General features: G+C 36.0%; 1 protein-coding gene across 6 annotated transcripts in view; it reads right to left on the bottom strand.

Moving 5' to 3' along the window:
• Window positions 1-15,202, bottom strand: part of LOC124168440 (transmembrane protein KIAA1109) — a 149,988-nt gene that overhangs the window by 42,453 nt on the left and 92,333 nt on the right. For all 6 annotated transcript variants that reach the window (XM_046546680.1, XM_046546679.1, XM_046546677.1 and 3 more), the window contains 10 exons: window positions 13,014-13,122; window positions 12,631-12,752; window positions 12,376-12,504; window positions 10,912-11,272; window positions 10,018-10,250; window positions 9,808-9,933; window positions 8,488-8,797; window positions 7,733-7,971; window positions 6,224-6,684; window positions 5,579-5,728 (listed from right to left, as the gene is read on the bottom strand). In XM_046546680.1, coding sequence (XP_046402636.1) covers window positions 5,579-5,728; window positions 6,224-6,684; window positions 7,733-7,971; window positions 8,488-8,797; window positions 9,808-9,933; window positions 10,018-10,250; window positions 10,912-11,272; window positions 12,376-12,504; window positions 12,631-12,752; window positions 13,014-13,122 — 2,240 coding nt within the window. The remainder of the gene's footprint in view (window positions 1-5,578; window positions 5,729-6,223; window positions 6,685-7,732; window positions 7,972-8,487; window positions 8,798-9,807; window positions 9,934-10,017; window positions 10,251-10,911; window positions 11,273-12,375; window positions 12,505-12,630; window positions 12,753-13,013; window positions 13,123-15,202) is intronic.

The following is a 15,202-nucleotide window of genomic DNA, read 5'->3' on the forward strand; positions in this document are numbered from 1 at the left end:
TATTATTTTTTATTTACTTTGGAAAGTTTTTATAGATGGAGTTGAATTCTGCAAGTTTTTGCATTTAATGAAATGAACAATTTTACCACAGGAATTCATGTGTGTACCACACTATATCATGATAACTGATAAAAGTACTTTACAATACAAAGTTGTCAAATTTAAAACCATCAAGTGACACAAATGCAGACGAAAAAGCTATGTAGTTAAAATAAAAAGATGGAGTAAACATGAAATTAGAAGTCTAAAAATATTTAGGCACTATTTTAAAATCGGACAAGATCATGGTAGCCCACATTTCAGACGAAGGGCTAAGTAGTGAGATGTCCAGTAATTGCTGTTTTATACACATTTACTGCAACTGGTGTTTCAGAATTACAAAGGATAAAAACTTGATGAAATTTTTTTAAAATAACAAAATGAGGGTTCCAGTCAATAGATTAGTGTGAAAACATACTTTTTCACACCTACCCTTTATTAAAAGGTAAAATTTATAATGATAATAAGAACTTCTTTTCATGGAACAGCCTTGAAGCGTCATGCCAAAAGCTTCGAGATGGTAAAAATGAAAACTATAAGTTTTTAGTGCTATCTCTTGCTTTACTTATAATAAAGATAGCAAGAATAAATATCGATATGTATTCACTTTCAAACATGGTTCAAGCTTATCATGAACATCTATTTCATGCAGCTATTTTGAATGGCATCAACCATAGAATTTCAGAGAAAAAATGAGTCATCAATATGTTGAAAACATATCATAAAATTTTTTAACCATAACAGAAATGAGTATACATGAAAAACCAGCTGAAGCAATGGGAAAAGACAAAAATATTACCTCACCTAAAGTACATGTAATTCACAATTTTCATACCCTGAATGCACATCAAATAATGAAATATCCTTCCATTAAATGAAATTTCAGCCATAACTAAGTATAACAACATGGTCAATGAAACCTCAGATGCCCATCACGAGCATCATATGAATAATCAAAAAATTTAACCCAAAATCTTGAAAACTAAGGAAAATATAAATATGAATTAGTTTGATATTTTCACTTCAAGATAACCATAGCGAGGACTACTTAATGGAGAACTTGCAAGGATAGTACAGTCATTTGAATTAACATAATGTATCTCAGATATAACCAATATTGTTTCATGTACATATAAATATGTTGTGTTGTACATGTTAACTACATGTTGAATTGTAAAGTAAAATAACTTCCCTGATCACTCACTCAGAGATGGAGAAATACAACACAAATGATATGCACGATACATGGCCATGATTATACCAGTTTAATTTATCTTTGTGGTTGAGCAAACATGGCTAAAATTCTTGGGGGAGGATGCCTATTGTTAGAGCACAAACACTCTTGGCGGGTTTTGTCAATGGGGTTGGGGAGTACTAAGGGAAAGAGTAGGAGTGAACAATGCCAAATGCAATATAGCCGCCCTCGCTTGCCAAATAAGAAGTGCAGGTCATGTGAGGCCACAGGTATTTTCTGCCCTTTTGGATACAAATTACAGTATCTGTGATATGCCTGAATGACCTGTATGGCTCTTAAAACACCTACAATATTATGGCTATAAATACTAGGGACTATAGATCACAATACAAACTCAGATCAGCCAAAAAATGCATTCTTTCAGTTCTTTTTGAGATTTGAAATATACTTTAACTTAAACCAAGCCTAAACTTGATTCCTGAAATCAGTCCCTTGACCCTGTAGAGCAAGACCAGGATGCTACAAGAGAGCAACAGCCTCAAAGTCAGAACAAAAGGTAAAACATTAGAGACATGCCCTTTATCAGAGCAGTGGGGATTTTGTCAAGTTTGGCACTATCTATTGTGGGAATGAAGCAATACTTATCCCTTAAGTTTTTTGTGTAGGACAAGATTTGTCATTCCCAATTACCACCATCAAATAGCCAGCAAGTTCTCCATTAAATTTAAGCAATCAAACAACAGTTAAATAAATTACTCTGACAGTATAATTTCACCGACAATTATAAAAAATAAGCACAGTACTAGATGACAAAAAGTGCTCTGTGAAAATCATCTACTAGGAATTTTTAGCACTTAGAAGCATGGTTTTCTAAGAATGTACTACATAATAACTGAAAATTCAGATGATATTTGAATATATTCACATGCAAGGAACTTAATATATTTACTCAGCGATGAATGAGAGGAAAATATTTTGAATTAAAATGGATAGAATCCAAACTTTCATTCTTCATCCTATTGGTTTCACATAAATCTTGCTCATTTCCTTGCATTAAGTCTTTAAACATTAGAAAACATGAGAAAAATGACACTGAAAATAAATCAAAAAGAAAGTCTACTTTCAATGACTTCTTGATAGTATACATAAAAGTAAAAGGAATGCAATAAATATTTTTACTATTCAAAGTTATCTTTCTCATTATCGTTATCATATCGTTATCTGGAAAATTTAATGATAAAAAGATAAGAAATAGACCTAAATCTTTCTTAGCATGACACATTATGCAGCAAAGTTAAAAGATATGTAGCAATATAATTTATACTGTACACGGGATGTCTTTGTTGAAAGATGCAATAAATCAGTATTTAGCCCAGAATTTGTATACTGTGAATCCTTTCCTCTCTCTTCCTTGGACAATGAGATACTATTTTTCAAATTTCAAATACTTTTTATAAATTTCAAATTATATTAAGGTAATGACATCACTTTCGCAACATATCCAGGAGAGATAATACTCCTGAGATTTAAGATTAGGATGACAATTTATAGCCCATGTCCAACTGCAAATTATGAATCAAAAATAATAATCCAGCCTTTAAAACTAGCAATTGAGGTTTCAGAGTTTTGCATTACAATTAACTATTTGTCAACTGAGATTCATAAGATAGTAAATACAATAAAAGATGTAAAGATTTCAATGCAGAATCTAGTGTGTATCAATGATAGAAATCATCTTAATTTTTAGAATGGGAAATAGAAGAATGTATATATGTACAACACTTCATAAGGTTCACCACATAAGTTTAATAATCCTGGGCAGTGGCACCTGTTATCAATGTGCTGGAGTGCTACAGTACATTAAATATTTGATAATGAGCTAGAATTCCTCTCAGGATAAAAGGCTGCTTGCTGTGGCACGTAGTTACAAGTTCGCAAGAATTCTTATCATCTGGTAAAAAATACTGTTTTTTGTATGTGCCTCCTGAATAAACTGTGCACACAGCATCGGACAGCGCTACCCTGCACACAATACAGTTTCCTTACTGATCAAGAGGATTAAGGCCTTCCTACAGAATATTATAGGAACAGCTAAGTGTATGCTCTCCGTATACAATAAGTTAGCCTCCTTAAGGTTCATAGCTAGGACGATTGATATAAATTCTACACCAGGAAGAAGCAGTCTTTGCACCATATTTTTCAGCAATAAGTGTGTAAAAATTTTACATTTCCAAACATTTCATTTCAAGGGAGGCATAAAGAGAGGAGGAAAGGACAGGACAGTGGAGGGGGATGATGGGAGGGGAGTAGCACATTGAAATAAAATGTGTTTGCACTCGTCCGCAATCATTTTAATGCGTACAACATGTTTCGGCTCACAGAGCCATCTGAGCTAGCATTGTACAAGATGATGGCTCTGAGAGCAAAAACATGTGGTATGCATTAAAATAATTGAGGAAAAGTGCAACTAATTTTCATTTTAATACGATGAACTTCCACTACATCATGCCTAAACAACATGAATTTTATTCAGGGAGGAGCTCATTGCTGATCTTAGGCACCAGCCACCACTGATCCCCAGTCGTGTCCATTAAACATAAATAGTGAAATTTACAAAGTGGAATACTTATCTACATATATTAAAAAGGCTTCACTGAGTACAGCCTGAAGTTATTAGCATTATCTTCATTTTTGATTTCTTAATTAATCATTTGCTTCAGGAATTTAAAAGGAGTACATATTTCTTACCAAATCTATGTACGTAATTCAAAAGGAATTTTTCACGTGAAACACAAGCATGCATCAGGTTTTTCTACTCAAACCTGATTTCACACCCCTAAGGTGAGGGCAATTAACTAGACTTTGATGTGCATTAGTGCAGTATGCTGAAGTGAGCTTGAACAGAAGACGATAAGACTTCTCATCTTCTTCAGGACAAATAACAATTTCACATTGCCATCCACTTGACACCCAAATCATGAACCAATTGCAATGGGATATAAGGTGCGTCATAAAGATTGCAACATCACAATATCAGCATTGCTGTAGCATAAATGAGAGTGCACAAAATTTTTCCATACTTGGGTACTGTGCACAAAAGTTCAATTGGGTTTCGAAACATTTTAAAAGGAGAAACATCAAATTGTACATCAGCTACAGTGGCAATGAGCATAACTGGTGTAAACTTTTAGATGCCACAAAGAATCATTAAAGATTTACTGAGAAGGGGTCAGCAACCACTGGTCATAGAGTCTCGTGCCAAGGCCGGGATATTCTGGTGGGCCAGACAAACGAGGCTTAATTGAACTGTAGGAGTAAAAACATGATATTCCAGAAAAATAATTTTCATCACTGCCATAACTATAGTAATCATTATTCTGCAGGAGCATAAGTCAACTATCTTTGGTAGACTATGCTTAAGACTCCACCAAACACATATAAGAACAATAAACTCGGGCGGGCTATTCCCCTGGGCACATGGGCCTAAAGTTATTTAATTAGCTTCCACCCGAAGTTAAGAGAGTAAAAACTATGTTCCTCTTCAAATACAAGCTTTGCGAGTTTCTTATGAAAACCTTATTTTATAATATGATGGATGAATTTTATTCATAACATTTTTTATTTGCACTGTATTTGTACCTCGCTTGACATGTCCTAAATTTGTAACAATGAAGCACCAGACAAATAAAAATAATCATTATTATTTTAATATAGTTGTTGTTTACAAAACAATGGGGTCGTTCACTTAGACCAAAATCACAATTGATTAATAGAATTTCATGGATGGAAGGGAAGAATAAGTTGCAACAAAAAAAATCTTCCTCATTCAGTTTTTCTATCATTAGTTTAATGTAAAAAAATTACTTGAGTTACCACTCACTTTTCGTGAGCGGGCGGCAATATTTCAGCTCATTAATTCATTCAGTGAGAACCTTTCAATGAGGGAGGAGATGCTCAAAAAAGTGTAAACAAATGCTAACCACCTGTGGCTCAAGGAAAAGGCCAAGGAGAGGTGGAGAAGAGAGGACACATTGAGTATGAGTTCTTGGCGTCATCAACTTATCTCCCAAAAGGTTAAAGTCGCCAATTTTTTACCACATATTGCTTGAGTAGTAGGTGATGGATTGAAAAATGGATAAATGAGGATTTTTTAATTTTTTTAAAACACTACCAAAATCCACTATTATACAAAACTGGTGAACGAGCCCACTGCCTCATAGTAATAAATTTTCAAGTTTCACAAACAATATCTCTTTTGGAAAAATCTAAATACCATAAAATCTATCTAAATAAAATAATATAAAGGGCAAACTAAAATGAATTTGAATAATTTCATAGATTTACCTGCATATGTTGTGGCACTCACTAAATGTAACCCTTGGTCCAAGACCTTTGACTCGCAGTGAGGTGGACCGAGATGGACCTGAGTGAGGCGAGCTTTCAAAACTACCTGTGTGACCTCCACTGGCCATCATGCCAGCATCTTCTGGACTGCTAAAATAACAGACAAGAAACGATAAAAATTAGGTTGGCAACTCTGCCAATAATATGATGCAAATGAGTAACCCTTATTGAAACAATGTTGCTCACACTGACTGAGTTCATTTTTCATTACATCTCTTGCTATACGGTTCCATGTGAAGTACCAAAAGAGCAAAGGTTGCTCATAATCATGTCCAGAGTGACAATTGAAAAGTCCTTTTAATAATAAAATTTTATCATAACAAAGCTTCTGGCTTAGGTCAATATATAGAGACTGCTAAGTACGAAAGATAATGTTATACATATTCAATAAAATTTTCAGCAAATGGTTGGGAATCGGACATTTTCTAAATATTTTTGAGCTTACATGATCTGGTTTTTATCATTCCCTTTATAACTATGGATTTCATAATTATAGACATAATTATAGATAGAATTATAGATAACTATAGAATTGGCCAATATTTCGGCCAATACAAATAAATAAGGTTAACATAAATGATCTACCTTTCCATCTCATGCTGGTGATCTGGAGAGGATGAGCCCACAAATGAATGTGAACGGAAAGTTCCCGGCCTCCCAGATGCATTAATGCCTGAGGGCTTCTTACCCAGGCCCAAAGGACCACTTCCCGCACCTATCACACCGGATGATGCAGCTCCACCAAGGCCTAATTTTCCCTTGATTGATGATGCTTTCACGCTTTGTCTCCTCAGCTTTTGGATCATGTCTCGACGAAAGTCTTTGAAAACCATAGCCTCCAACTCATACAGCCTTCTCATCTCTTGCTCTATGGTTCCATGAGATGCACCTAGGGAGCGAAGGTCATTGATGATCTTTGCTTGCTCATTCATCTCCTTCTCGATGAGCTTGGACCTTTGTCTTGCATCCAGGGATGGATTGCGAGCAAATGTTTGTAGGAGGTTGTCTCCGGGCAAATGCCTCGAACGACGCAGACCAATGCTCTCCTGAAAGGTTCAAAAGAAAATATGAACTCAAAATGGACCTACAGTAAAATCTCTGTCTACTGAACCTCTTTAAATATAATTTAAAAATCTCCTGATGCAGAAATGATGGTGGAATCCCTATCAAAGGCAAGGTGCATGCGTGAGATACATAAAAACAAAAATAATTAGCACAAAATATCTCCAAAAGGTGAACCATAATAGAGGATAAGACTGAAGTGAGCAGCTAAAAGACTGCATAGAGAAGTTTACAAAGAATGAAATACTAGAATTTCAATTGAAGTAGCTTTGGTTTAGCTCTTGAAAACCTAACACACACTCTGACCATAGATGATTACCTAATTTTCATTATTCCTACCATTGCAACTTTTGGAAATCCTACCAACCGGCATTCCAATAGAATCAAGGTTACTCAGGAAAAGTGCTTTCAGTGACATGGTTGGAAAATACATTGATAAATACAAAGCTAGCAAGATAAGGTACTTTCATAGGTATTTTTGGATGTTTCCAAAATTAGCATTTAACAGGAATTGTTACTTAAGAGGAAAATCAAGAAGTGGAAAGCAAGTTCAACCAAAAAACCGATTATCACGTTCAGCGCCGCTTCGGTCATAATGATCAAAGTGACGTGGAGATTGAGAACTTGTTTCAAGGTACCCGTCTCCACGCCACTTCGATCATTATGACCGAAGGATGAGCCTTTCCTTTGGCTGCTCATAGCACACCATAGGTCACAGCTACTTTGGCGACGTGGCATACACAGGATAATGCATTAAAAAAACTCAAATGGAAAGGATCCAAGTATTAAAATGAAAGAAAAAAAAGAAACACGCCGGCACAATGGGCAATTTTGTCTAAAAATCCACGGCAGGGAACCATAAACAATAACAACCAAACATATTTTCTCTCTTGTCTTAATTAGTACTTGGATATTACTTTCTTTAGAAAAATAGCAATGGCTGGGTCAAAAAGATGAAAATATGTAATTAAAAAACTGGCTGAGAGGTAAAGGAGAGAGAATCAGGTCGTCTGAGACACAACTCTTCCTTACCTGTGATGCTCTGGTGCCATCAACTCTATCAGTTTCATCACTGTCATCGTAGTCCGTGGGCACTGCGCCCATACCTCCACCAGGCTGCATCAACCCCTCCTCTTCTTCTTCCTCTTCTGCACCCGTTAGCGTGGTCAGCGTATGGCCCAAAGCTGAGAGCTGCTTCCCAACATTTACGTCCAGGTGTATGTCCACACCCTCCATTTGCCACTGAACGTTCAGGATCCACTTGGCATTCTCTGCATTCAAAGTATCACTTTATAAATATAGGACAATCTATACCTAGACAGGATCTGAGCCCGGCTACCTTCGATCAGCAGTCAATTGGTTAACAAACTGAGCTATCATTCTCAGGAATTGCAGGTCTTACACTTAATACATAATTTTATTTAGCTTAGTTCATCTTGGCAAAAAAGAAAAGCAGCAAAATCAATTGGCATAAATACTAACGGAAAATATATGTACGTGATAAAAAGCCAATATTATGAGTGAACATCTACATCATGACTTGACAGTTGGAGTCAAAGCTTGATAAATGGCAAACATAAAATTAGGTAGGAACCTTAACATTATCATTCTTTGAGAGAGTTTTTACGACAAATTAGGAAATGGGAAGTACATAATTGCAGAGTATTTTTTTGTGAAATATCAATAATTCTCAGAAAATATATGTTATTTCTAAACTTTTTTGGAATATTATAACACAGTTATGATACAGTTCATGAAGAGGGAGGCTAAAAAAATGATATACTTACCCCCACCTTGTTTTTGAGCAATAGTTCTACTGCACACTTCATATGTTCCTTCTGAAACAACGCAAAGGTTTGTGAGGCTTGAATCAGCCGCATCAGGCTTCCAGTCATCCAAGCTAGTCTCGAAATCGTCAGCAAAGCGAAGGCACAAGCCAACAAAGCGACCTTTGCTGACCAATGATCCAGAGCTGCAAGCTGATATGCTAGTGCTCTCCAGTGTGACAACGACAGCCCCACGACTCTCCCCTCCCATTCCTGAATCCATTCCAGATTGTTGCTGATGAGTGCCTTTGCGGTGGGCCATGTTGTAAGCCTTAAAGAGAAAACAACAAATCTCAACACATCCGGTGGAAATGGGTGAAAATAGAGGCAAAGCAAAATTTTACAGCAACATAGTATCCAAAAAACCAAACTTCTATCTTCATTTGAGTGTTTATTTTATTTTTATTAAGTCTGCCACCCAATTAAACAAAGCAACAGAGAAAATACTTTTTTCACAAAAGTAGGAGTTCCTAATGTATTTCTACCTCCTGTTTAAAAACATAATACTCAAAAGATCATATCAAGCACTGTTACAGGGCACACCATGCGCTTAGCTAATATCAACAACAAATATATGTGTGTATTTATATACATAAATGGCACCTACATGGTGAAGGAGTCATGCTCAAGTACAATTTACATTTCAGTTGACAACATATTGAAATGTGCACAGAGCAAACATGCTTACAGGGAATGTGGAACTAAATAATCTGTGTGCTCACATTGAATCATCTAGCAGTAGTCACTCATCATCGGAACATAAAAAACATTCCAGAATCATTGCTCCGTTACCTAGATATTCTGATGGAACCTTTCACACTCTTCCAAACTTTCAGCCTACACAGTGAATTGCAGTATTATTATGCTTATTGATTGCATTGTCATTAACTGAAAACTCGAGTGGATTGCGCAAAAGCTGTGAGTGATACAATGTTTTGAATATAAATTTTGTAATACAGAGGTGTAAATACATCAAGAAAGCCTAGTTTTCGAAAAGTTTTTGCTACCTAACAATTTGTTGCAAAGTGTAATTACAAAAAACCTGGCAGATGAAATCAGTTCATCATGGATATATTTATCAAGTGCATTACTTTCTTTCATTTCGTCATTTTATCTTAAAATAAATGTGAAATTGAATTACATTCTCTAAAAACAAAAGTAACACAAAAATCTTGTTGACCATCAACTGGCAGTTATGCTAATGCAAATATGTAATAATAAAAAAAATGGTAAGCAACTTTAATGAAAAAGTGCATGCCAAAAATTAATCTCATAACTTACAGAGGGGAGAGCATTTAAAGGAAGGCATATTCCCATGTCATCCACAGTGAGTTGCAAAAACAATGTTCCCATGTGAGGTGAGCTCAGCTGACTGGTAAGCTGCCCGAATGGAACTTTCTCAAAGACCTGAAGAAGATGTCATCTCGATGAGAAAGCACACACATATTACTGGAATTCCTCAACAAATATTTGGAAAAGAAATAAACAAACCTGTTGAGTGGCAGTAAGTACTTCCTTGTTGAGACAACTCCTTTGCTCATTCCAGTATTCATAAGCATTGCGATAATTAAGCCAGACCAAAATAGCTTTGTCAACGGCCAAAGGTTGAATATATATTAATGGTCTTCGAAGAGTAATTAATACCACTTCTTTATCATCCTCATTGTCACCAACATTTCCAACCCCACGCTGCATCATTTCATCTTGGAATGCATTACGAAGGCCTAAAAAAGAGTACTGACTGTATTTTCACCACGAATATTCAACTCAGACTATGAATCTCCTCATTGTCAAGAAATTAATTGGGCTATATTTTTCTGGCTTCAGATTTATAAATTAAGAACACATTCACTGACTGATGGCATATAAAAATAATGAAAATTAAAAAAAAAAAAAAATATTAGCAGGGATAAAATAAAACAACCACTGCATACAGTGCTTCAATTAATACATGTAGGAAATATAACACCCAAATAACAAACTTGGGCAGTTTGTAACAGAAGAATGGATATTATGACAAAGCAAAATGCAACACAATGATTTGCACAAGCACTGTAAGTCAAGCAGGAGCTAATGAACACCATTTTAACAAATAAAAAATTCTATACTCTCAAAATGCAATTATTTTACAATTGCTGGATATCATTATATAGTAAAATTTATATAAATACAAAATAAAGTAACTGTTAAATACTTAATAGCCAAAACAAAACGTATATTAGGCATACAAGATACTTTAAATGGAGCTACTGCTTAAATTTATTTACCATTAGGCTATGGTTAGTGAAGGGATGGCTTAAAGACTAAGGAGTACTTAATTTGATTATATGATGATCACAGATAGAGCATGAAGGTAAATATAGCCATTCTGATCCTAATTCTTACCAATTCTGGTCTTGAAAAATGCAAACTGTTGAAATTCTGGTTCAGCCTCCTCAAACATCACATTTTTAATAAGCTGCCCTAGGCTCAAGTTCACATCAACCTGGGCCTTGCCAAATATTTTCATGGTAGCAGGACCAACACCATTGGCACCATTAGGCGGTGCCTTCATGTTTCCACTGCCTGAGATATTATCATCCCCGACACTGGTTTGCTTTTGAGGTCTCGGACGGCTATGCGAGTTTGTGGAGGATGGGGGCACAGTGGACACATTCTGCACCCTGTTGGATAGCTGGAATTCTACAGCACCAGTTTCAAGACGAACGGCAGAATTTGTCGGGGTAGTTGCTGTCAGCTGAATTCGCTGTGGAGATTAAAGGTTTCATATTTTAACCTTTAGGACACCACTGTTGAGTTTTAATATATAATAATAATTATTTATACAATTATTCAACATCAAACACAATAAAGCACAATATACTTCATCAAGTATAACAAATCAAAAACAAATTATTCCGGGTATTACTCTCCAAAAAAATCATTTAGTGAATAGAATTCTTCACTTAAATCCAAGAGCAAAGAACATGTTTAAACTTAGGCAATACAATATCTCTTGCCGCGTAGAGTGAACGGTTGAAAGGAAAAAGTTTCACACACTTGAATGATTTTGTTGTTGTAGACAGCCGAAAGTGAGCCCATATCAAATTATTTTTACACCTGTTATTTTTTTTTAAGAATATCGAGCACCATTTTTGAGGCCATCAGGATTCTAAATAACATTAATTAAACTGAAAAAAGCAAGCTAAATATGTAGCTCTTAGTGGGAGACAGACATGGGTAAATCTAATGCAACTGCATTCCTTCTATATGTCCCTCTTACTTTCCAGGAATTATTCATCAAATAATTGCTGCATCATGTCAGTAGAGTGCTTTTAATTGAGGCTCAGAGAATAGGCCTTATTAACCCCCTGAGCTGAAATGACAAGTCTAGCTAGGCATGAACTTCAGATACCAAATCGTGAAATGATGATTGTAGGTTGTCATGATATTTACATAATTTTAGCATTATTTAGGGAAACAATATAAATATTTTCAAAATTTAACAATGTTAAAACATCCATTACATACATAAAGAACTCATATTTCATGGCATAAGATGTATTGGATGGAATAAAATGAATTTATACAGGTAGCGATAGCTGTGTTCTCAATGTTTAAAAATCACTTTTTTATTTCACTGTCCTACGTCGCTTACAAACTACAAAATATCATTTCATTACCTACCATTCCAATTAAAAAGAACCACAGAAAAAAATAAATAGAGGATAGGAAGGACGATATTCAGAAAATAAGATGAAGTGGAAGAACTTGTATAACCAAGATTGATTTAGATGAAGTATGTCATTGACTCTTTAAGCTTTAAAAAAGGGTTTTCACTTTAATCTAATGCACTTTTACAGAACCTACCTTGATTCGGATTACTAGAGAGAATAAAAGTCTCTTTAGAGAGGAGTTAGATGAATCCTCTTGGCCTTCTAGCCAAATGGGGACAGGCTTTTCTCCTCCATATACCTTCTGCACAACCTCATTCACTTCCTTCGAAGAAAAATAATAAAAGATGATTTTGAGAACTGAATTGCAAGCTACGTATTTATCAATACGGAATCATGCAAGCTATTTATCAATACGGAATCAAAATTTGACTGAGAAGCAATCACTTACTTTCATAAAGACTTTCTGGACAAATACCAAATGATTCAGCAGATCTGTGGTGAGAGAATGCTCAAAGACACCAATCTCAGCCACAGCACTCAAATAGCTGCCCTGCCTGAGAATTACACCATCTGTAAGGACAAATTTACACACCTAAATATTCTCCACTCAATTTTATTAATTGTCGAAAAATATATTATTCGACATATATACATACACAATACAATAATACATGTGGGCGATATATTAATGTAGTCAGGCTCTATAATGATTTTTAAATCATCTCATCAAATCCAGTTTGTATTAAACATCAATGGTGCATCAAAATATTCTGTACAATTCAGCGCCATTCACCATATATGATATGGTGACCTTATACTTGAAATACATACCTGCAAATTGGGCCTCGGGAGGATTATTGCCATCTTGAACATATTCTGCCATTACATGCACTTTAGGCAATTCAATACTAGCTGCTGAAGGTAGATTAGCCTCAGTCACCTTAATTTGATAAAAATTTATGAATTGTTAATATTCCATCTAACCAGTTTCTAACAATAAATAACAGCTCTATTCTTAGTAAACTTATAAATTTCCAGGTAAAGTAAACTCTCATTTATATAAAGCAGGATATTACGAAGTTTTCCATAATACATAGTGAAATTGTGGTTCCGGCGAAAAGCCTATGGGAAATACATGGTGCTTTTCGATAATACGAAGTTTTGATAATACCAAATGTTCTGAAATTACAAACCTCAGGCTTAGTCCCCAGGAGCAAATGGCATTCGTTTATACGAACTACGGCAAAAAATTTGTCAACAGCACTAGTTCTTCCGGCAAAAGCAGCAAAAAAATCAGTGCTTCTGACTGTGGTGCATCAAAGTGTGAAATCTTAAATGATAGTACAACTTTGGAGGGAAAGGATTCCCCTAAAAACTAACAGTAGGGATTGAGGAGAAGTAGGAGTTCAGTAAAAATATTGTGGCTGACACAATTTCCCTATTTACGTGCATACTCGTAAACATCGCATTGACAATACTTCATAGTTTAACATGTGAGGAAGGTTGCGCAGAGTATTTCTTACACTCCCAATTAAACCCTACATAATTGAATCATACCAAGAAAATGCTGCCAAGTCCATAAAATCGCTCGAATTTCAACGTTCTTGCCGTTAAATACACAAACTAGTGACAACACTTTTCAAATCAACAGTTTGGAAACAAGATGAAGGAAGTGAATTAAGTCACTCAATCACAGAATAAATATTTTTCATTTTAGAGGCAACATTACATTTCGGAGGGGGAAAAGGTTGCGGAAATACTGTGGTTGTCAACAACTAGGTGGGGAGGTGTAGTAAGGATATCACAGATGATATAATACGTACTTTACACACGAGCCGATATTAAGGGTGAAATGGCTCCTCTATTGCCAAATGTAATGGCGATTCAACGATTCTGTGTATTATGATTTTGCAAAATTACCTTGCTATCTATCCACGAGGGAGGCTGGCTGTCTTTTGTCCTGGAAGCGCTGAATCGTAAGGTATGGGCTTGAACTAAATTCATTTGAGAATGTGCAAAGGGCTTCAGTCGGGTGCCTAGCGAGTGTCTGAACAGCAGACACACATGACAGCGGTGAAGACAAAGATGAAATTGAGGAGTATCTTAAATATTGGGATTCTATTTACCTCTAATTTATTTTGCAGGCTACTCGTAATGAAGTGGCACTTCCAACTCTAACCATGAACTTTCTTATAGCACTCCTACCCATTCCCCCATTCCGAGAGATCTTTCTTTTCAAAACCTTTGTTTACTCTCTCCTGAGGCCTTTTGCTGATCTACCTGACACCCAACTTACGCATCCCAAATCCCCCTCCACTAGCATTCCTCCCCTTCCCTAGCATTTCCCGGAGATGACCTTGAGTGCATCGTAAAAAAACACGGGCCCCAAACGTAATCTCAGGCAAGGCAGAAGGCCCTTTACCCACCCCTCCTTCTCACACCCGCTGCGCCTCTCTTTATCCTGTCCCCACTTCCTCAACCAGGCACCACCCATCCTACTCTTATTCACCCCACCCCCTTGGAATGCTCTCTGACTGTGGACGTGCATGGTTCATCTCTACCGGCAACGGGGGTAAGTTTCTAACTGTAGAGAGGCTGGAGAAGTATTTTTCATTGTCGGGGAAATGAAGAGGAAAACTTTGTTATCCGCATCCTTTTTATTGTCTAAGACACATGTTTTGTCATTCCTTGACGTATTTTTAGTCTGTTCTTGCTCCCATATTGCTGCATAGCTGCATATTGACATTCTTAGTACCAAAGTGGCATCTGGATGTTATCTCCTTAGAAGGATCAAAGCACTCACCGACACCAACACGGCCCTTTCTGTCTATCATGCTTATATCCAAGGTAGGCTGAAATATGGAATTGTAGTCTAGGGCCACTCACAATACAGTATTAGGCTTTTTAGACTCCAGAAATGGGTCATTAGGATTATTCAAGGTATTTCTGGCAGAAGTAGCTGCCGGGAGCATTTTAAATCTCTGGGTATTCTTACATTACCTTGTCTATATATTTTTTCA

Source organism: Ischnura elegans, chromosome 11, assembly GCF_921293095.1.
Source record: "Ischnura elegans chromosome 11, ioIscEleg1.1, whole genome shotgun sequence".
NCBI classification, from domain to species: domain Eukaryota; kingdom Metazoa; phylum Arthropoda; class Insecta; order Odonata; family Coenagrionidae; genus Ischnura; species Ischnura elegans.